The sequence below is a fragment of the Hemitrygon akajei genome, chromosome 1, assembly GCF_048418815.1.
Source record: "Hemitrygon akajei chromosome 1, sHemAka1.3, whole genome shotgun sequence".
NCBI lineage: Eukaryota > Metazoa > Chordata > Chondrichthyes > Myliobatiformes > Dasyatidae > Hemitrygon > Hemitrygon akajei.
The window spans coordinates 166,423,313-166,447,992 of NC_133124.1; the positions used below are offsets into that span (position 1 = coordinate 166,423,313).

Sequence of the window (24,680 nt, forward strand, 5' to 3'; positions counted from 1 at the left end):
GGTGTGGCCACCCAGCAGTTACCCAACTTGTGCTTTCCAGGTAAACCCAAATTCCATATGAGGTCTCGGTCTCCTGGCAGGAGTTGGAAGAACTTCACTTTCTGGTCACACCTCCTCTTATTTTCTTGATTCTGCTTGGCGGTCTCCACCCCCATCAATTTATATGCCCTTTTCAACTCTCTCCTCATATCAGATACCTACTTCAGATCATGCTTAGGCGGTACGTCACCTGCATCAGTCCCGAAACAGAGGTCAGAGGTCAAAGGGCAATCTCGCCTCATGCCCAAACATCAGATAATAGGGCGAATATCCAGCAGCTTCACTGTGTATGCAGTTAGAAACATAGAAACCATATAAAACCTACAGCACAATACAGGCCCTTTGACCCACAAGGTTGTGCCGAACTTATCCCTGCATTAGAAATTACTAAGCTTACCTATAGCCCTCAATTTTACTAAGCTCCATGTGCCTATCTAAATATCTCTTAAAAGACCCTATCGTATCCGCCTCTACCACCATTGCCGGCAGCCCATTCCATGCACTCACCACTCTCTGAGTAAAAAACTTAACCTCTGACATCTCCTCTGTACCTACTCCCCAGCACCTTAAACCTGTGTCCTTTTGTGGCAACCATTTTAGCCCTGGGAAGAAGCCTCTGACTATCCATACAATTAATGCCTCTCATCATTTTATACACCTCTATCAGGTCACCTCTTATCCTCCATCACACCAAGGAGAAAAAGGCCGAGTTCACTCAACCTATTTTCATAAGGCATGCTCCCCAATCCAGGCAACATCCTTGTAAATCTCCTCTGCACCCTTTCTATGGCTTCCACATCCTTCCTGTAGTGAGGCGACCAGAACTGAGCACAGTACTCCAAGTGGGGTCTGACCAGGGTCCTATATAGCTGCAACATTACCTCTCTGCTCCTAAATTCAATTCCACATTTGATGAAGGTCAATACATCGTATGCTTTCTTAACCACAGAGTCAACCTGCGTAGCAGCTTTGAGCGTCCTATGGACTCGGACCCCAAGATCCCTCTGATCCTCCACACTGCCAAGAGTCTTACCGTTAATACTATATTCTGCCATCATATTTGACCTACCAAAATGAACCACTTCACGTTTATCTGGGTTTAAATCCATCTGCCACTTCTCAACCCAGTTTTGAATCTTATCAATGTCCCGCTGTAACCTCTGACAGCCCTCCACAGTATCCACAACACCTCCAACCTTTGTGTCATCAGCAAACTTACTAACCCATCCCTCCACTTCCTCATCCAGGTCATTTATAAAAATCACGGAGAGTAAGGGTCCCAGAACAGATCCTTGAGGCACCCGACTGGTGACCGACCTCCATGTGGAATGTAACAGTAAACCAGATGCCCAATATGTTGACTCCATCTGCTCTTTTTGCTGATCTCCGGAGTCCCAAGCATGTTCAACAAAGTCTGATTAAACCTCTCAGGTTGGGGGTTGCCCTGCGGATGATAGGACGTGGTCCTCGATTTCTCAACTCCCAGCATGCCCAATAACTTATAGATGAGCCTACTCTCAAAATCCCATCCCTGGTTACTGTGTATCCACCGGGGAAGGCCATAATCCACAAAATACTTCTCACACTTTTGCCACCATAGCAACCCTCTGGTCTTTGGTAGGGAAAACCTGAGCATATCTGGTGTGGTGGTCCGTGATGACTAAGACATTCGCCGTGTTGTTGGCATGGGGTTCTATGGACAGAAAATCCATACACACCAGATCCAGGGGCCCTGTACTCTGGAAGTGTGACAGTGGAGCGGCCTGCACAGGCAGTGTCTTCCGGCGTATGCAGTGAATGCACAACTTGCGGTACTCTTCAACCTCCCACTTCATTCGGAGCCAGTAAAACCTGTCTTTGAGCGATCCATAGGTCTTCTCTACCCCCAAATGTCCAGAATCATCGTGCAGTGACTTCAACACAACCCTCCGATACTGCTCGGGCAGGACCAGCTGCCAACACCGAGGTCGGTCCAGGGGTGACGTTACCCGTTATAAGCAACACACACAAAATGCTGGTGGATCACAGCAGGCCAGGCAGCATCTATAAGGAAAAGCACTTTCGACGTTTCGGACCGAGACCCTTCATCAGGACTAACTTGTTATAAAATTTGTTTCCTCAATTTTAACCAAGGTCATTCCCTCAGTAATGGAGGCAGTGAAGTGTGTTTCACCTTCTCTGGCCACGCCATATCCCCCTTCTCTACCATGCTCCAAACAGTGACAATAATCAGAAACCCCCCAATGGATCCACTGCACAATCCGACATCTTCTTTTCCTCCGCTTTCACAGTGATAGCAAGCTGACAAATGGCCTTCACCCCAGAGGCAGGAACGCTCTTCCACTCCTCATCCATCTCCTGTTGGAACCATAGAACATTACAGCACAGAAACAGGCCTTTTGGCCCTTGGCTGTGCCGAACCATTTTTCTGCCTAGTCCCACTGACCTGCACCTGGGCCATATCCCTCCATACACCTCTCATCCATGTACCTGTCCAAGTTTTTCTTAAATGTTAAAAGTGAGCCCACATTTACCACTTCATCTGGCAGCTCATTCCACACTCCCACCAATCTCTATGTGAAGAAGCCCACCCTAATGTTCCCTTTAAACTTTTCCCCCTTCACCCTTAATCCATGTTCTCTGGTCTTTTTCTCCCCTAGCCTCAGTGGAAAAAGTCCACTTGCATTCACTCTGTCTATATCCATCATAATTTTATATACCTCTATCAAATCTCCCCTCATTCTTCTACGCTCCAGGGAATAAAGTCCTAACCTATTCAACCTTTTTCTGTAACTCAGTTTATCAAGTCCCAGTAACATCCTTGTAAACATTCTCTGCACTCTTTCAACCTTATTAATATCCTTCCTGTAATTCGGTGACCAAAACTGCACACAATACTCCAAATTCAGTCTCACCAATGCCTTATACAACCTCACCATAACATTCCAACTCTTATACTCCTAGATCCCTCTGTTCTACTCTACACCTCAGTGCCCTACCATTTACCTTGTATGTTCTACCTTGTTTTTTCCTTCCAAAGTGCAATACCTCACACTTGTCTGCATTAAACTCCATCTGCCATTTTTCAGCCCATTTTTCCAACTGGTCCAAATCCCTCTACAAGCTTTGAACACCTGCCTCACTGTCCACTACACCTCCAATCTTTGTATCATCTGCAAATTTGTTGATCAAATTTACCATATTATCATCCAGATCATTGATATAGATGACAAATAACAATGGACCCAGCACTGATCCCTGTGGCACACCACTAGTCACAGGCCTCCACTCAGAGAAGTAATCCTCCACTACCACTCTCTGACTTCTCCCATTGAGCCAATGTCTAATCCAAATTACTACCTCTCCATGTATACCTAGCGACTGAATCTTCCTAACTAACCTCCCATGCGGGACCTTGTCAAAGGCCTTAGTGAAGTCCATGTAGACAACATCTACTGCTTTCCCTTCATCCACTTTCCTTGTAACCTCATCGAAAAACTCTAATAGATTTGTTAAACATGACCTACCACGCACAAAGCCATGTTGACTCTCCCTAATAAGTCCCTGTCTATCTAAATACTTGTAGATCCTATCTCTTAGTACTCCTTTCAATAACTTACCTACTACCGATGTCAAACTTACCTGCCTATAATTTCTCAGATTACTTTTAGAGCTTTTATAAAAAATCTTTTTTTACTAATTGTTATTAAAGATTGACAAAAAAGATACATTAAGTCAATATGTCATTATGTGCAATAAGAAATTAAATTAGCAAGTAACTGATTAACAAAGCTAAGCAGTATATAAATAATAATATAAAAGTAAACTGTTAAGAAATTTTTGAAAAAAAAGGAAAAAAAAAACAAACCCCTACTAACTTAAAAAAACCCTACTAACTAAAAAACGCAACAAAAAAAAACATTGGGAGCACAACTGCGGAGCTATACATCATGCAAACTTCCATTTAAAAAAAACATCAATCCACCAACTCAAATCCATTTAAAGGAAAATGGGAAGGAAACCATATTAATTAACTCAAATCAGATGATAGTAGCGGGCGAATAAACCCCACCTTTTCTCAAAATCAAATCGAGGATCAAAAGTTTGACTTCGGATTTTCTCCAAACTAAGACATACGTCAGCTGAGAAAACCATTGTATCAAAGTAGGAGCAGAAGCATCTTTCCATTTCAACAAAATAGCCCTTCAGGCCAATAATGTAACAAATGCAATTACATGTTGGTCCAATGGAGAAATACCATGAATATATTGAGGGCTTATACCAACTAAAACTGTCAATTTATTAGGTTGTAAATTAATTTTTAAAGCTTTAGAAATTGTAGAGAAAATAGACTTCCAAAAATGTTTCAATACAGAACACGACCAAAGCATATGTGTCAATGTGGCTGTCTCAATTTTACATCTGTCACACTGACTATCAACATTAGGAAACATTTTAGACAGTCTCTCCTTTGTCAAATAGCAACAATGTACAATTTTAAATTGAATTAAAGAGTGATTGGCACAAATCAAAGAAGAATTGACCAACTTCAAAATCCTTAACCAATCTTCTGTTATCAAGGTCATATTAAGCTCTCTCTCCCAATCTTGCTTAATCTTAAGTGAAGGATAATTGTGCTGTTGTAACAATAAATTTTAAATTTTCCCAATAAAACTAAAGGATTCATTTTTGAAATAATATCTAACAGGTGAGAATCTTGTATATATGGAAAATTACTTAAGTATTTTTGTAAGAAGTGTCTGACCTGAAGATATTGCAGGAAATGTGAATACGAGAGAGAGTATTTAGTTACTAATTTCTCAAAAGACATCAATTGGCCATTTTGGAACAAATCCATGAAGGAATAAACCCCTTTATTCCTCCAAAGAAGAAAAGTGGGATCACCTAATGGAGGTTTAAATAAAGAATTTCAATAAATTAAACTAAAAAGTTTGAATTTTTTAAGATTAAAAAAATTACGAAACTGGAGCCAAATTTGTAATGACTGGTTAATCACAGGATATAAATTTAAATGAGTACCGGTAATTCTGGCCAGTTGTACAGGCAGAGAAGCTCCTAATAATGAGGTTAAGTGAAACTGTTTCACAGGATTCAATTCCAAATCGGCCCAAGGTGGTCGTTCATCTCTATCAGCCCAACATAACCAAAAACACATATAACATATTTTAACAGCCCAATAATACATTCTTAAATTAGGCAAAGCAAGACCTCCAACTTTAAAAAATTTTTTGTAAATGATATTTAACAACTCCTGGTCTTTTATTATTCCAAACAAATGATGAAATAATGGAGTCGAAGAACTTCTTAGTTTAAAAAAAAGGGATATTTTGAAATACATATAAAAATTTTGGTAAGATCATCATTTTAACTGCATGAATTTGGCCGACTAATGAAAGTGTAAGTGAATTCCATCTACAAAATAATTGCTTCATAAAATCCACTAAAGGAACCAAATTAGCTTTATAAAGATCTGTATGATTTTTAGTGATAATAATACCTGAATATTTAAATGAGTCCGTAACTCTAAAAGGAAAGTAATCATATATAGAAGCAGAGTCATTCAGGGGAAATAATTCACTTTTATGAAGTTTTAGTTTATATCCCAAAAATGTTCCAAAATCATTTAATACTTTCAATAAATTAGGAATCTTCAGGATTTGAAAGATAAACTAAAAGATTGTTAGCATAAAGAGAGATCTTATGAACAGTCCCATTTATAAAAATCCCATGAATATCTTTAGCTTCATGAAGTGCAATACCCAAGGGTTTCAGCACCAAATTAAATAACAAAGGACTTAACGGACATCCTTGTCTCGTACCCCGTGAAAGCTGAAAAAAGGAGATCTGCAATTGTTAGTAATAACAGTAGCAATAGGGCTTTTATATATCATTCTAATCCACTTATTAAAATTAATACCAAAGCCGAATTTCTCTAAAACACTAAATAAGTATTTATATTCAACTCTGTCAAATGCTTTTTCAGCATCAAGAGAGATGACACATTGGGGAGCATTAGAAAAGGATGAATATATAACATTTAACAGACTTGGAACATTAGAAAAGGAATAATGGCCCTTTAAAAAACTTGTTTGATCTTGAGAAATAATTTTAGCTAAAATGTTCTCCAGCAGATTAGCCATTATTTTTTAGAGAATTTTAGCATCCACATTTAATAATGAGGAAAGACATTCTTGCCATAGAGGGAGTACAAAGAAGGTTCACCAGATTGATTCCTGGGATGGCAGGAGTTTCATATGAAGAAAGACTGGATCGACTAGGCTTATACTCACTGGAATTTAGAAGATTGAGGGGGGGATCTTATTGAAACGTATAAAATTCTAAAGGGATTGGACAGGCTAGATGCAGGAAGATTGTTTCCGATGTTGGGGAGGTCCAGAATGAGGGGTCACAGTTTAAGGATAAACGGGAAGCCTTTTAGGACCGAGATGAGGAAAAACTTCTTCACACAGAGAGTGGTGAATCTGTGGAATTCTCTGCCACAGGAAACAGTTGAGGCTGGTTCATTGGCTATACTTAAGAGGAAGTTAGATATGGCCCTTGTGGCTAAAGGGATCAGGGGGTATGGAGAGAAAGCAGGTACAGGGTTCTGAGTTGGATGATCAGCCATGATCATACTGAATGGCGGTGCAGGCTCAAAGGGCCGAATGGCCTACTCCTGCACCTATCTTCTATGTTTCTATGTTTCTATAATGAAATAGGTCTATATGAAGCAGTCAGTAGAATCTTTATCTTTGTTAAGAATTAAAGAAATAGAAGCTTCATAAAATGGGGGAGGTAACTCTCCTATCAAAAAAGGAATCTTTAAGCGTTTCCAACATATATGAAGAGAGCAATTCTTTAATTTTTTAATAAAATCATACAGAATAACCATCCAGTCCAGGAGCTTTACCAGATTGTATTGAAAAAATAGCTTTCTGAATTTCACTTTCAGTTAAAGGGGCATCAAGAGTTTGTTGATCTTCAACAGAAAATTCGAGGAAAATTGATCTTTTGTAAAAAGGCATTCATTTTAGAAGAATCAACTGGAAACTGAGATTTATAAAGTTCAATTTAAAAGTCTTGAAAATTTTTATTAATATCTTCATAATTGCATGCTAAACTACCATCTCCCTTACAAATTTTTTTAATTTGTCTTTTAGCTCTAGCTGCTTATAATTGAAATGCTAATAGCTTATAATTTTTATCCCCAAATACATAAAATTGACTTTTCAATTTAAGCAAATTTCTTTCAATAGGATAATTTAATAATAAATTATATTGTGATTGGAGTTCAACTCTTTGTTTAAGTAAATCAATAATAGGAGAGATTGCATAAATATGATCCAGGTCTTTAATTTGTTTGGAAATCTTATGTAACTCTGTTTTTGTCTGTTTCTTAAGCTTAGCTGAATAGGAGATTATCTGACCGCACAAATATGCTTTAAATGTATCCCATATAATCAATTTTGATACATCTCCCATATTGTTAAAAAAAATTTTTTATCTGAGTCTCAATAAATTTGACAAATCCAGACTTTGTAATAAATTTTCTGGAAAACACCAAGGCAAATGTGTAATAGCGACATCATTCAATTCAAAAGTTAAACTTAAAGGCGCATGATCCGAAAGAACTATAACATCATATTCACATTTCTGGACTTTGGACAAAAATCAGGGATGAACTATAAAGTAATCGATCCTCGAATTTTTTTTGTGAGCGTTTGAAAAAAAGAATAATCTCTATCATTAGGATGTAAATGTCTCCAAATTTCAACCAGGCCAAAATCAATTAGAAAAGAGCTAATAAGTGATGCAGAACAAATCGGAAGCAGCTGATTGGTTGAACTCTTGTCAATCAAAGGGTTTAAACAATGGTTAAAATCACCACCCATTAACAACATATATTCATTTAAGTCCGGCAATAATGCAAATACATTTTTTTTTTAAATCAGGATCATCTACATTAGGTCCGTTTAGGTTAACCAGAACAATTTTTCTATTACAAATTGTTCCTTAAACAATTAAAAATCTACCAGTAATATCTGACACAATATCTTCTTGGATAAATGAAATATTAGATTTAATAAAAATAGATACTTCCTTTGTTTTATTTTGACAAGTAGCGTGTAGAGCCTTTTTTAAACAATGGAACAACATGAGCTATCCTCCAATCCTCCAGCACTTCACCCGTAGATACCGACATTTTAAATATATCTGTCAGGGCCCCTGCAATTTCAACACTAGTCTCCTTCAAGGTCCGAGGGAATACCTTATCAGGTCCTGGGGATTTATCTACTCTGATTTGCCTCAAGATAGCAAGTACCTCCTCCTCTTCAATCTGTATAGGATCCATCACCTCACTGCCTGTTTGCCTTATTTCCATTCCCCCATTTCTTTTGGTTCCATACATAGCTGACCATTCTGATCTTCAAGAGGACCAATTTTATCCCTTACTATCCTTTTGCTCTTAATATACCTGTAGAAGCTCTTTGAGTTATCCTTAACCTTGACTGCCAAAGCTACCTCATGTCTTCTTTTAGCCCTCCTGATTTCTTTAAGTTTTTTTTTGCACTTTTTATACTCCAAGTAACTTATTTGCTCCCTTTTTCCTAAACATGTCATACATCTCTCTTTTCTTCTTTATCAGAGTTCCAATATCCCTAGAGAACCAAGTTTCCTTATCCTTATTCACTTTGCCATTAATCCTGACAGGAACATACAAACTCTGTAATCTCAAAATTTTTCTTTTGAAGGCCTCCCACTTACCAATCACATCCTTGCCAGAGAACAACCTGTCCCAATCCATGCTTTTTAGGTCCTTCCTCATTTCTTTAAATTTGGCCTTTTTCCAGTTTAGAACCTCAACCCGAGGACCAGATCTATCTTTATCCATGATCAAGTTGAAACTACTGGAGTTACGATCACTGGAACAAAAGTGTTCCCCTACACACACTTCCGTCACCTGTCCTAACTCGTTTCCTAATAGGAGTCTAATATTGCATCCTCTCTAGTCGATACCTCTGCATATTCATTTAGAAAACTTTCCTGAACACATTTTACAAATTCTAACCCGTCTTGACCTTTAACAGTATGGGAGTCCCAATCAATACATGGAAATTTAAAATCCCCTACTATCACAACTTAATGTTTCCTGCAGTTGTCTGCTATCTCTCTGCAGATTTGCTCCTCCAATTTTCACTGACTGTTGGGTGGTCTATAATACAACCCTATTAATGTGGTCATACCTTTCCTGTTTCTCAGCTCCACCCATATGGCCTCAGTAGACAAGCCCTCTAATCTGTCCTACTGAAGCACTGATGTAACATTTTCCATGACTAGCAATGCCACCCCACCCCACCCTTCATCCCTCTGCCTCTATCATGTCTGAAACATCGGAACCCTGGAACATTGAGCTGCCAGTCCTGCCCCTCCTGTAGCCAAGTTTCACTAATGGCTACAATGTCATAATTCCACATGTGAATCCACACCCTCAGCTCATCTGCCTTCCCCACAATACCCCTCGCATTGAAGTAGACACACCTCAGAAGATTATTACCACACACAACCCTTCTATTTGTGTTTTTGCATGAAACTTTAACATTATTTATTTCCCTCCCGCTCCACTATCTACTCTGGTACTCTGGTTTCCATCCCCCTGCAAATCTAGTTTAACCCCCCCCCCCCCACCCCGCAATAGCACAAACAAACCTCCCTGCAAGGATACTGGTTCCCCTGTAGTTTTTGTGTAACCCGTCTCTCTTGTACAGGTCCCACCTGCCCCAGAAGAGGTCCCAATGATCCTGAAATCTGAAACCCTGCCCCCTACACCAGTTCCTCAGCCACGTGTTCATCCTCCAGAGCATCCTATTCTTACCCTCACTGACACGTGGCACAGGTAGTAATCCTGAGATTACCACCCTCGAGGTCCTGCTTTTTAACTTCCTACCACGCTCTCTATACTCATTCTTCAGGACCTCCTCACTCTTTCTTCCGATGTCATTGGTATCGATGTGTACCATGACATCCGACTGCTCACCCTCCCATGTCAGAAAGCTGTGCACGTGATCAGAGACATCCCTGACCCTGGCACCCAGGAGGCAACAAACCATCTGGGCGTCTCTGTCATGACCACAGAACCTCCTGTTTGTACCTCTAACTATAGAGTCCCCTTTCACTACCACTGTCCTCTTCTTCCCCCCCCTCCCTTCTGCACCGCAGAACCAGACTCAGTGCCAGAGACCCGGCTTCTGCAGCTTGTCCCAGGTAAGTCATCCCCCCCAACAGTATCCAAATCGGTGTACTTGTTGAGGGGAATGGCCACAGGAGAGCCCTGCTCTGCCTGCCCTTTCCCCTTCCCTCGCCTCATTCATCCTCATTGACTTTCCAGCTCCCCGGCCAGTACTTCAGGCTGAAATCATAGGCCGACAAGGGCACCAACTACCGATGGCCTGTAGCATCCAGTTTCGCCGAAGTCAGGATATAAATAAGTGGATTGTTGTCCGTCTTCACCTCAAACTTGGCCCCGTAGAAATTGTCACTCAGCTTATCCATCACCGCCTATTTCAATGCTAGGACCTTCAACTTATGGGTGGGATTGTTTCTCTCGGAGGGTGACAAACTCCGGCTGACAAAGGCTAGAGATCTCAACACAGTGCCCTGATGTTGATACAAGACGGCCCCTAATCCCTCTCGGCTGCCGTCAGTGTGTAGTACATAGGACAATTGCAAAAGCCAGCGCTGGTGCCCGGGTCAGCAACTCTTTCAGAGATTTAAAAGCCTCCTCACATTTTACATCCCACCTCTGTCTGAAGGACTCTGGTGGATTGAGATTGTCTCCAACCTCCCGTCCCCTTTTCCCTTTCTTCCCCAAGGGAGGGTAACCAGACAGAAACTGGTTCAAGGGGTGACTCACTTTGGCGTAGTCCTTCAAGAATCTCTGATAATAACCACAGAACCCCATGAATGAATGCAGAGCGCTCACAGTACGGGGCCTCGGCCACGTGGTCACTGCTTCTATCTTAGTGGGGTCTGTAGCTACTCCATCCTGTGAGATTAAGTGCCCAACATGGCTAACAGACATCTTGTAGAACTGGCACTTGTTCAGGGAGAGTTTTAACCCTTCCTCCTTCAGTCGGCTTAGCACCTTCAGTAGCCTCGCTTCGTGTTCTTCCAAGATGGCCCCAAATCTAATAAATCATCCAAATACACCAACACTTCAAGCAAATTCATATCGCCCACTGTCTTCTCCATGACCCTGGAATGTAGCAAGGGCTCCTGCTATACCCTAGGGCATTCTTTTGAACTGGAAAAATCCAAGAGGGCATATAAATGTTGTCTTCTCTTTGTCGGCATCACTCATCGGGATCTGGTAATATTCACTCCACAACTCCAGCACACTGAACCAGTTCGCCCAACTCAGACAGGCCAGTGCGTCTTCCACCCTCAGGACTGTACGCTGATCAGGGATATTGCGCTGGTTCAAAGTCCTATAGACCACACACCTTTCCGTTCTTCTTCTGGGCCACTACTATTGGGGACGCATAAGGGTTTTGGGATTCAGAGATGATCTCAGCTTCCTTCAACTTGTGCAAGTGCTGCCGCACATCTTCCACATCTGCAGGGGCCATTCGCCACGACCTCTCTGTAAACTCGGATGTTATGGCGAGTTCTCTTCGAACAACTCACATCAAACTTGCCAAGGGAAAAAACATCTTCCAGCTTCAACATCTTCTCCACCATCCTGCGTTTCCACTCCAGCGGCACAGGAGAGTCCCCAAAGTTAGAGGCCTGATCAGTCAGCATTCCTCTATTTTCCAATCCTTCCCCCCCCAGTGGCCTCAGAGGGGCGTTAGACATTACAGTCACCAGGAACAAAAACGCCAGCGGCATCCCTCTCTTAAAGGTGATTCCTCTCTTTGTAGTGTTCATGACAATCACAGCCATCCTTCTCCCCTGGACCACCGAGGGCCTCTGCACTTCGGGCCTCACCAGCACACCAGCCAGAAATCCCAACTCTGGAGGTCTTCCAGAGCGTCTAAATGGGCCTCGCCATCAGGCACTCCAGGAAATCTGAGGGTTCCCATCACTCTTGCTACTTCCCCGAGCCTTATTATCTTAGGCTTCGACTGGGTGCACCACGTAGTCCCTCGTTTCAATTCAGTATCCGGCCCAGTGCGGCTCTGCACTTCCTCAAAAGCAGCTCAAAACACTGGGTGCACAGCCGGGTCTCCAAACAGTTCTCACCCGCCCTCTCCTGGCAGGCCCCCATGAGTCTCTGCACCACAGGGGTGTTGGTCTCCACCAGAAATGAAGAACCTTCCCCTTCCCCGTCTTAACCAGGTCCGGACAAACCCGCACTAACATCTCCAGAGCTTCAGACACTCCCACATCGGCTTCTGAAAACTCCTGTTTCACTGACAAATACCCGCCATATGTATAATCCCCAGCACTAACACCCCAAATCTGCAGTGCACTGAATGGGGTCAAGGGTAAGTGCTTCAAATACTGGTTGTAAAATGAACAGTATAGTAAGGTGACCTGCGACCCGATGTTTATAGCGACACGCTGGGGTGGGGTTCCACTAATCCTTCTGGAATCGAGTCTTTTGCTTTCAGGAGTTCCTTGGTACATTGCTGGGAACGTGCTCCCCTAGAGACACCAGGCCGTTCCCTCACTGGGTCTCCTGTAAGTTTCCCAACACCTCCCCCTGCCTGGATGCCTGGGGACTCACCCCCCGAGGGGCTTCTGGCTGCTCACATTCCCGCCAGAAGTGGCCCACTTCCCCACAGTTATAGCACACGCTACCGGCCACCCCGCCACTCGCAGCCCTCTGCGCTTTCCGTCCCGTGGGGGATGGGGGAGACCTTCCTACCGACCCCTCAGCCCTCAGCTCGGCCACCAACTCCGTTATCAATTTCTGGGTGGAGCTGGTTCCACTCACTTCACTACACTGGAGGATTTCACCCTACTGACAGAGTCCTCCCGCGGCCTCAACACGCGCTCATCCCCCCTCACATCTCTGATCAGCTGAACGAACATCAGAGGAGGGTGTGTTTTATAAGACTGCCGGAGACTCCAGGCAATCTTGTCCTCAGCCTGGGCACCCCGAAATATCTGATACAGTCTTAACTGATCCACCTGTTGAACCCGAATGACCCCTGGCACCGCAATCCATTAAGCTGTCTATCTCGTTGAAAAAGGTACGCAGAGAGCTTCTCACCCTGCTCCTGACGCATGTTTTGAAACTCCGCGAGGAGTTCCCAGTCAACCCAAAAGCACTTTCCAAGGCCTCCAGATAGTCCTTCAGAGTAGCCAAAGGCTGGTTATCCTTCACACCGCGCGCTACCCCAGCCGCCACTCCCCGCAAACTGTCAATCAATGGCTGTCCTTCTCCTCCTCTGAGCACTGCCACTAACTTAACAGCTGTGACGTTTGCTCTACCCATGTCTCATAATCCTCTTCACCTTCAGGGGGGTGGGTGTTATCCCTGAGAAAATTCTTATCCTCTGGCGGGGCCCCTCTGACTTTCTCGCCAGGGAGGTAATGGCAGGTGCCAACTCGGAACTCTCGCCTTTCGCTAAGGGGTGGGAACTAACCAAATTCTCCAAATCTGACCACTCCTTCCCTTCATCTTTCAGTAGTGAAAGAATTCGTTCCCTAAGATCTCCTCCTCCCCTCTGCTGGTGACTCAGCTCGCTGAGCTCCAGCCCCTCCTTCCCCGACAGTTTTACAGATGCCATGGTCCCGCCTCCCCTAGGACGCCAATCCTCTCCGGCAACTCTGCCCCTCGTAATCTTCGCTTGCCTGCCCCAACACTAGGCCTGTGCCCGTCTCAAAATCAAAGTTTTGCGACACAATTTCCACTTTGCCAACAGCTTTAACCGTACTCAAACCTTGGAGTATCACTTCATCTGATACATTTGTCTGCACCCCCCTCAACGCATTGTTTACTGGCACCCCCACAGCCACACACCATCGCTGAAAGACGGCTGTCGTCATCACAACTGTACTTTAAACAGCATCTACAGAATTCAATCCCGGACGAGGGCCCCACAAATATAACACTCAGGCTTGATTAACTCATGTGTGTCTAGGGAAAGCTGACATCTGCTGCTGGAAACGGTGAATCACGTTTGTGTGGATGCAGTGTAATGTACTCCGGTACAAACCCCAACATAAAATATCAGACAGTACACAATATGCGATTAAATGGTTACACTTTATAACTGTTGCTTTGGCTAAACAGAGAAACAGAACATAAAAGGGAAAGGAAAAGGCACCACTTTTAATAAAATAGCTTCTGCACAAATAAATCATTGGAGTTATGCAGCCGATAGTCCTCCACCGAACAATCTCCTCCGAACTCCTCGACCCTCGGACTGGGACCAACCACGGTGGTCTACCAGAGCACTTCCTGCACATCCTTCCTCTTCGTTTCTCCTCCCGAATCTCCCGCACACCAACCCCGATTCCCAGACATGCAGATAGAATAACACTCCCATTGGTTAATTCCCCCATTATTAATAGTTATAACCCAAAATTTTCAGCTACAGATAACATTACCTCATAGTTAATATCACAGAGAAGCCATTTCATTATCAGCAGTGAATGTTACTGAGAACCCTACAGGTGTACTTAAGGCAGAGATAGATGGGCTCTTGATCAGCCAGGGCATCAAACGGTATGCGGTGAAAGCAGGGGAATGGGGATGACTGGAAGAATTGGATCAGCCCATGATTGAATGGTGAAGCAGACTCAATGGGCCAAATAGCCTACTTTTGCTCCTATATCTTATGGTCTTCTGGTTTAAATAATCTCCTCTGCCTACACAATGTCCATATCCTTCCATGTCCCTCACGTTCATGTGCATATCTAAATTTCCCTAATGTCTACCACCACCCCAGGCAGTGCAGGCCTCATTATAACACATGCCCTCTAATCCAGGCAGCATCCTGGTAAACATTGTCTGCACCCTCTCCAAAGCCTTGACATGCTTCCTATAGCGTAGTGACCAGAACTGTATGTAATACTCAACTTGTGGACAAAGCTGAGTTTCATAAAGTTGCAACATATCCTCAGTCCTAAACTTTAACTGCTTATTCATTTCCAAAGCTGCTGTCTGACCTGCTGAGCTCCTCCAGCATTTTGTGTGTGTTGTTTGGATTTCCAGTATCTGCTGACTTTCTCATGTTGTTACATAACTTCCTGACATTTGAACTCAATGTGTTCCTGTGTAGCCACCTTCAGGGAGCTATGAACTTGGATACCAAGATTTCTCTGCACACCAGCACTGATAAGGGTCTTTACTTAAACAGGGTACTGACTCTGTACATTTGACCTACCAACATGCATTTTTGCCAGTTTAAACTCCATCTGCCATTTCTCTGCCCATTTCTGTAACTGATCTCTATCCTGCTGTATTCTTTGCCAGTCATCCACGATATCCACAACACCACCAATCTTTGTATCATCTGTAATCTTACTAACCTGCTCATCTACACGTTCATCCAGGTCACAAACAGCAGAGTTCCCAGTACAGATCCCTATGGAACATCACTAATTAAATTCCTCCAGCTCCAACAAGTCCATTCAATCACTACCCTTTGTCTCCTTTGGGCAAGTCAGTTCTGGATCAAAATGTCCAATTCACTGTCGATCCCAGGCATCTTAATCATCTGGATGAGTTTCCCATGAGGGACCTTGTCAAATATCATAATAAAATCCATGTAGACAACATTCACCTGTGAACCATCCCTCTTGTACAGGTCACCTCTGCCCCAGAAGGGTTTTCAATGATCCAAGAATCTACAACCCTGCCCCCTGCACCAGTTCCTCAGTCACTCATTCATCTATACTATCATCTTACTATATTTCCACTCTGACTAGCACGTGGCCCCTGGAGAAATCTACCTTGGAGATCTTGTTCTTCAGACTCTTTCCTAACTCACTGAACAGGGCCCCTTCCCTCTTTCTACATTGTCATTGGTGCCTATTTACACCATGACCTCTGGCTGTTCACCCTCATGAGAATATTCTGCAGTTGGTCTGAGACATCCTGGAACTCAGCACCCGGAAAGCAACTCACCATCCTGGCATCTCTTTCATGACCGCAGAATCTCCGAGTGAAGTTATCCTTGGTTCAAGAGCCTGATGGTTGAGGGGTAGTCATTGTTCTGGAACCTGATGCTGTGAGTCCTGAGGCTCCTGTACCTTCTTCCCACTGACAGCAGTCCTTGGTGTGGGGGTCCCTGCTGATGGATGCTGCTTTCCTGTGACAGTGCTTCATGTAGATGCGCTCACTTTAAACACCCTTTTCAACTACATACCAACCCTGCAGTGCCAAGGATGACTGACCAAAACATTTAATTTCGAACATCCAGCATTTTCCACAAAATGGCAGCCTCCATCTCCAAGCACCTGGCAAGAACAAAGACAATTGGTCTGTCTGCTTGACTGGTGTTGATCCATTCAAGTTCACCAATTCCTTCTATATTTGAGTTCCACCATGGCTAACACAACATCACACAGAACTTCACTCTCCATGAAAAGTGCTAAACAATGTACGTCTTTCTGAAAATTCACAGCTCAGATCCTACAGAGCAGGGAAGATAATGTTTTGGGGTACATCTGGATGGAATGCTCCGGAGAACATGGATCGGACAAAGAGAGTGTTGTGCATGATCCTGGAAGGAAGGGTTTCTGCTGGAACAGACGTGAGTCTCCTCCGCAATGTCACGTTTCTGATACACACTTAATGAGTCTCATTAAGCACAGAAAAACCTCAGAGAGAGAAAGCAGGGATTGCTCTGGGAAAAGGCTTACTACATTTCAGCAGATGATGTGGTTACAAGTCTTAATGAAAATGAACCTGTGACCTGGGCTGAGGGGACGGTGCATCAGGTAAACGATCCGAACCAAAATGCAACACACAGGGACACAGTGACAGAGATTAGTCCTGGAGGAACACATGGGGACACAGTGACAGAGATTAGTCCTGGAGTAACACACAGGGACACAGTGACAGAGATTAGTCCTGGAGTAACACACAGGGACACAGTGACAGAGATTAGTCCTGGAGTAACACACAGGGACACAGTGACAGAGATTAGTCCTGGAGTAACACACTGGGACACAGTGACAGAGATTAGTCCTGGAGTAACACACAGGGGCACAGTGACAGAGATTAGTCCTGGAGTAACACACAGGGACACAGTGACAGAGATTAGTCCTGGAGTAACACACAGGCACACAGTGACAGAGATTAGTCCTGGAGTAACACACAGGGACACAGTGACAGAGATTAGTCCTGGAGGAACACATGGGGACAGTGACAGAGATTAGTCCTGGAGTAACACACAGGGACAGTGACAGTGATTAGTCCTGGAGTAACACACGGGGACAGTGACAGAGATTAGTCCTGGAGGAACACACAGGGACACAGTGACAGAGATTAGTCCTGGAGGAACACACGGGGACAGTGACAGAGATTAGTCCCAGTGTAACACACAGGGACACAGTGACAGAGATTAGTCCTGGAGTAACACACAGGGACACAATGACAGAGATTAGTCCTGGAGTAACACACAGGGACACACTGACAGAGATTAGTCCTGGAGTAACACACAGGGACACAGTGACAGAGATTAGTCCTGGAGTAACACACAGGGACACAGTGACAGAGATTAGTTCTGGAGTAACACACAGGGACACAGTGACAGAGATTAGTCCTGGAGTAACACAATGGGACACAGTGACAGTGATTAGTCCTGGAGTAACACACAGGGACACAATGACAGAGATTAGTCCTGGAGTAACACACAGGGATGCAGTGACAGTGATTCATCCCGGAGTAACACAATGGGACACAGTGACAGTGATTAGTCCTGGAGTAACACACAGGGACACAATGACAGAGATTAGTCCTGGAGTAACACACAGGGACACAATGACAGAGATTAGTCCTGGAGTAACACACAGAGACGCAGTGACAGTGATTCATCCCGGAGTAACACAATGGGACACAGTGACAGATTAGTCCTGGAGTAACATATGGGGAAACAACGACACAGATTACTGCCAGATTGACACATGCGGACACGTTGAAAGAAATTAGTCATGGAGTAACACGCAGGGGCAATGAAACAGATTTCTGCCAGAGTAGCAGATCTAGATGCAGTGACAGAGATTAGTCCTGGAAAGATACATGAGGTCAACTGAACAGAACATTCACTGCAGTCTCTCTAGTGTTTGTCCATCCTTCTTTAGGTTGGGAGAGAAGATCTGTATGCAATATTCTAGGAGCAATCTCATGGTACAATTGGAACATTGTGTCGTTATTCTTGTGCAATGATCCTCCTGCAGTCAAGATGTGGAGACACAAGACACTGCAGTTGTTGTAGAACAGAACACAAAACAATCTGTTGGGGGAACTCATCATTTGGGCACATCTGGTGAGGCAAAGGATGGTTGACATTTTGTAACAAGATCCTTCACCAGGATTTTTCATATTATAATCGGTTGTGGAGTCTGTGTGTTCACTTTCAATGATCCATGTACACGGATGCCCTGACCCCACTGTTTAAATATCCTCCAGCTTCCTGTAGTTCCCACCAAGGCCGACACGTCAGAGTATCAGAACCAGATTCAGCTTTAATATCACCAACGTATGTTGTAAAATCTGTTGACTTTTGCCTGCAGCTGTACAATGCAATACTTAAAAGAAAAAATTATGAATTACTGTTATATATAGTTAAATTAAATAAGTAGTTCAAAAATAGAAATAAAAACGTAGTGAGGTTGTGTTCATGGATTTGATGTTCATTCAGAAAATGGATGGCAGGATGATAAAGCTATTCAGAATCATTGTGTGTGATTCATGCTCCTGTACCTCCTTTCTGATGAGAACAAGGCATGACATGGGTGACTGGGGGGGTGTCCATAATGATGGATGTGAACCATTTCTGAGGCAATGCTGTTTGAAGATGTCCTGGAAATGACTACAGACCCTGTGCAGTAGCCACTGACAAACTCAACCCTCCCTCCCCCCATTCCAGACAGTGATGCACCCACCCAGTCAAAATGCTCCCCATGGTACATTTGTTACAAATTGTGAGTGCTTTTGTCGACCTACCAAATCTCCTCACTCCTCATGAAATATAGTAACTGTTGTGTGTTCTGTGTGGCTGCATTGATATGTTGGATCCAGTTAGATCCTTAGATATTGACAACCAGAAACTTGACATTGCTCACTCTTTCCGCTTCTGATCCCTCTATGAGGTCTGGTGTGAGTTCCCTTATCTTACCCTTTCTGAAGTTCACAATCAGTTCCTTGATTTTAGTGACATTGAGTGCAAGGTTGTTGCTGTGACTCATCCAGCTGGTATATCTCACTCCTGTATGCCCTCTCATGACCATCTGAAATTCTGCCAACATGGTATTATTGATGTTACATTTCACCTGTCATGTCTGTACTCACTGAAACCTCTCTGCATCCCACACTGCTATCACGAAACTTGCATACGATGTACTTGATCCTTTCATCCAAGTGATTGGGGTAGATTGTGAAGACCTGGGACACAAGCCCTCATCTCTGAATGAAAATCAGAAACCTGCAGGTGTAGGAAACCTGAAATAAAAACAGAATGCTGGAAATACTCAGCAGGTCAGGTAGCATCTGTGGAGAGAGAACTGGAGTTAATGTTTCATGTTCAGATTTATTTATTAATCACACGTACATCAAAACATACAGTGAAATGTGTCATTTGTGGTAAAAACCAATAAAACTTGAAGGTATCCAGGATTAACACCCTTCAACAGCACTGATCTCTGTTTGGTTTCCCACCCAAAATTGAGCTGTGTATTCCTGATCTGTTAGATTCCATTCACTAATCCTCTGTTCACATTAGTCTATTACTCACTAAATCCCAGGCATTCTGATTTTGCTCACAATCTGTGTGTGTGTGTGGCACATTATGGGACCACTGTAAGAACAAGTACACCACATTAACTGGCTCTCCCTAATCTACACTGCCAGTTAGATGCCACAAATCTCTTAGCACACTGTCAGAATTCCTTTCTAAAATCTACGTTCTCCTCCCAAACCTTCTGTTGTTTCCAAGTACCCTGTTCCCACTTCCTGTACAGTAGATCCAGCATTTTCCCCTCTACCAATGTCTGTGGCTCCACTGTCCTCTTTGCCTGTCTCAAACACTGATCTCACATTTACGCTCTTTGCCTCTGTGGGATGGTGTGGAATAAACAGAAATTGTGAAGATGATGAACTCTGCATCCCCTTCCTCCATCAACACCTCACTGAAATCACAGGATACAGGTAATGCAGGGGCTGGGAGTTTATTCTCTTTCCAAATCATGTTCATTTATCAATAATGATGCTGCATTTTTTCCCATTGTATACTCTGCTCTCATCTACCCAAAGGTATTCCCATTTTCCTAACCGTCACTCCCCTCAGTCACCCTTCTTACAACCTGAACATTTCCTTCATTTTCTGCTCCACCTGGACCTGAACCATTGACCTGGTCTTCTCTCCACAGATGCTGCCTGACCTCATGCGTGTTCCCAGCATTCCCTGTTATTTGAACAGCCGCCTCAGTGCTGAGTGATTGTGATCAACGGTGTTCTTGCTGCTTCCTCTCTAACCAGTTCTTCATTGTCTCACTTAGTTACACAGATTCAATCCCGACTCGGATGTTGCTGAGTATCCAGTTATTCCGGAAAATGTAATTCACGGAGTTGCCTTCGTTTCTGATATTAGCTCTGAGGACCCCATCAGTGACGACACAATGAACCAGTTGAAGGAGTTACACGCTGTTGTGGCAGAGAAATGTGAGTACTTTCTGTTAGTCTGTTTCACCATTGTCACCATTCTGTTGTAACTTATTATTGTATTTACAGCTATTTACAGCATTGTGATTGGGACCAAGTTTGAACAATCAGGGATACAAGAGAATGACCATGAGCGGATTTATGAATACAAGCCGCTGCAGGACAAGGTAATAATTCAGGGTTTCTCAGCAGGGATTTTAAAAAACAATACATCAGTTATTGAACTTTGCACGATACAGTCCATCTCAGTCCAGTATGGCAGTGCACAGTAGGACCGTGTTTATTTTCCTGAGTCCATTCGCAACATTTGACGCAGGATAGGGGTTGATAATTGGTATTGCACAGAAGGGAGGATGGTAGGCTGTTGATGAGCGTGAAGAGTCTTTTCCAAGCATTGAATGGACTTGGGCTATGATGTCAGCCTCTTCCTCCCAATTTCCTTTTATTTGCCACTGACTGACTTATGGGAGCAAGAAAACTACTGGTGTAGTAGAAAACCGGAGGGAAATTTTTATTCTAAAATGATCCATAGTGGTGATTTTTGAAGAGGTGTGAGATGGAAGAGGAGGAGTCTAGGCCTAGGCCTATGGACAATTCTGATAGGTTAATGATAAAGTATTACAATCTTCTAAGTCATTTCACTACACTAGTGCAAAGATGGACACAAAAAAAGTCTGTCTTTACAAAGAAAGCTACTTATCAATAGGTTTTACGTCGGCTGGTGATCCAAGTTGTCCTATTCCATTGTGTTTTGGCTGTGGCAAGTAACTTACAAATGTCACAACGGTTCCAGCAAAGTTGAAAGGATATTTAACTGAAAATCACGGTCATATGACATGTAAAAGTGCTGATTATTTTAAACAATGATTGGAATCTCAAAACAAACAGATTAAAGTTTTTTGAAAATAAAGTCACAGTCAGTAAAAGGATTCAGGAAGCAAGTTAGCTTTAAGACCTGATCACTCAAGAATGTTTAAGAAACTGTGAAAACCTGGACAACGAGCCCGCCAATCTCCTACTACATGCAGTTGAATGTGAAATCTATGTGTGTTTATCTTGTTTGACTCAAAATTGAAAAACTTTTTATCTTTACCTTCTTTAACATTTATGAAAGGGAAAGAAAGATTAATTTCAAGACCATAAAACCATAAAACCATGTATCTGGGAGTACAGTTAGACGAGAAGCTAGACTGGACTGCCAACACAGATGCCTTGTGCAGGAAGGCACAGAGTCGACTGTACTTCCTTAGAAGGTTGGCGTCATTCAATGTCTGCAGTGAGATGCTGAAGATGTTCTATAGGTCAGTTGTTGAGAGCACCCTCTTCTTTGTGGTGGCGTGTTGGGGAGGAAGCATTAAGAAGAAGGACGCCTCACGTCTTAATAAGCTGGTAAGGAGGGCGGGCTCTGTCGTGGGCAAAGTACTGGAGAGTTTAACATCGGTAGCTGAGCGAAGGGCGCTGAGTAGGCTACGGTCAATTATGGAAAACCCTGAACATCCTCTACATAGCACCATCCAGAGACAGAGAAGCAGTTTCAGCGACAGGTTACTGTCGATGCAATGCTCCTCAGACAGGATGAAGAGGTCAATACTCCCCAATGCCATTAGGCTTTACAATTCAACTGCCAGGACTTAAGAACTTTTTTTAAAGCTATTATTAATGCTTTTTGAGTTAGTGATTTAGATGCATATCATATTATTACTGAGTTAAGTATTGAATGTAATGAGTTTTTTTTTGCTACAACAAGTGTATGGGACATTGGAAAAATGTTGAATTTCCCCATGGGGATGAATAAAGTATCTATCTATCTATCTATCTATCTATCTATCTAAGTTGGCCGTTCGGCCCATCGAGTCTGCTCCACCATTTTATCATGAGCTGATCCATTCTCCCATTTAGTCCCATTCCCCCGCCTTCTCACCATAACCTTTGATGCCCTGGCTACTCAGACACCTATCAATCTCTGCCTTAAATACACAAATCGCTGCCGTAAATATGCCTTAAAGAAAGGTAAGCTAAGCGTAACTATTTGTTACTTTTTCAAGAAAGGTTGGCTGAAAATTCATTCTCTACTTAAAAGAGAACAGACAATTATTTTTGATTATTATATCTACTTACTGATCATGCTAACATACTGTGAGCTGTAGACATCATAATTTTATGCAGGGGTTTCCATGAGACCTGAAAATTATTTCAAGCATTCCTCCAGGGCAAAAAGGTTGAGAAAGGCAGTGATAATCTGTAATCAGGGGCAGTGATATCAATACAATGCTGTTAGAATAGAACCTCAGTAAGCCCGGAGTATTTCCATCATGGAGTGTGTCTGTGTTGTGGTGTGGAAAACAAAATAGCCAGTATGTGCACAGCAGGATCTCAAAGAACAGCAGAGAGATTAATGAGGAGTAATTGTGTTTCATCTACAGATTAAAGATGTATAATGTGTAATCTCCTTGAGCTTATAATTACAGTAACACTTGTCTCTCTCCTTCCTTCAGTTTAAGAAGTTGTCAGAATCTACTGGGATGGAAATGCGTTCCATGTTTGTGGTTTCGAATCAATGCATTCATGCCCTGTACGCTCTGAATAATATGGTCAGAAACATCGAGAAGTGATGATGTAACAGTCAAACATGATCTTGTATTGAAATTCTATTTCCCTACATGCAATCTGATGTCTCCTCAGGAACTGGTGTGTGCAAAATGTCATATTCATACTCATACCTTGCACAACTCCTGAAACGTTGCCTCAATAAACGGTCATTTCCAGCTGCTGAAGAGTTTCTCAGCAAGAAGTGTAACTCCAGGTTTCCCCAGCAATCCCCATTAAAGGGAACAGCAGAATGCAGGGACAATTCAGCGGGTCACACAGCTCTGGGGAGCCGTATGATGATGATTTGGTTGAAACCCTACCAAATCCTGCATGGAGAATGCAGGGAAAAGATTGCCACACAGAAACAATGTTCCAACTGTTGGGTTTCAGAGTAACCAAGCAGAATGAGATATTGCCAAGGCAGAAAACCAGAGATGGGTACTTGATGGTTGGCATCACAATGCTGACTCTGTTTCTCTGCCATTATGAACCTTGGACAAAAATCCTTCTTACCCTTTTTACACAAATCCCTGTCGTGTAGGCAGCTCAAATATATATCCTCATCCAAACTTTTCCAAAGAAACTATCCCATTGTAACTGATATGTCCACAGCCAAATTTCACCAATAGTAGCATCAACTGCCTTTTCTCATTCATTCCCCCATTAAAACTGTCAGATCCTTGCTGGAATGGGATAACCAGAAATGGACAGACTTGACACACATTTAGTGTTACAAAGTTCTAATATCTCCTCTTCAGTTCTCCTTGCTCTTACTTTCATTGTCTTGGTGAATTAAGAGTGCTGGACGGTAGCGTAATGGTTTGCGAAACACTATGACAGACCCAGTGACCCAGGATCAATCCCACAGCTGTTTTTAAGAGTTTGAATATTCTGCCTATGAGATTAACACAAGAAATTCTGCAGATGCTGGAAATCCAAAGCAACACACACAATCCCTGGAGGAACACAGTAATTATGGAAATGAATAAACTGTCAACATTTCAGTCCAAGACCCTCTTCAGGACTGGAAATGAGGAAGCAGATGCAAGAATAAAAAGGTGGGGGGAAGGGATGGAGTATAGCTAGAAGCTGAAAGGTGAAGTCATGGGTCGGAAAGATAAAAGGCTGGTAAGGAAGGAATCTAATCGGAGAGGATCGTGGAGCATAGGAGAAAGGGAAGGAGGAGGGG

General features: G+C 43.0%; 2 protein-coding genes across 2 annotated transcripts in view; both read left to right on the forward strand.

Annotated features, from left to right (window-relative positions):
• Positions 1–23,514, forward strand: part of LOC140736261 (uncharacterized) — a 54,241-nt gene extending 30,727 nt beyond the window's left edge. Inside the window, exons 9-12 of the mRNA XM_073062205.1 lie at positions 16,644–16,772; positions 20,740–20,902; positions 20,972–21,069; positions 23,398–23,514. Coding sequence (XP_072918306.1) covers positions 16,644–16,772; positions 20,740–20,902; positions 20,972–21,069; positions 23,398–23,514 — 507 coding nt within the window. The remainder of the gene's footprint in view (positions 1–16,643; positions 16,773–20,739; positions 20,903–20,971; positions 21,070–23,397) is intronic.
• LOC140732106 (uncharacterized) overlaps positions 1–24,680 on the forward strand; it is an 843,203-nt gene that overhangs the window by 445,341 nt on the left and 373,182 nt on the right. The window lies entirely within an intron of this gene.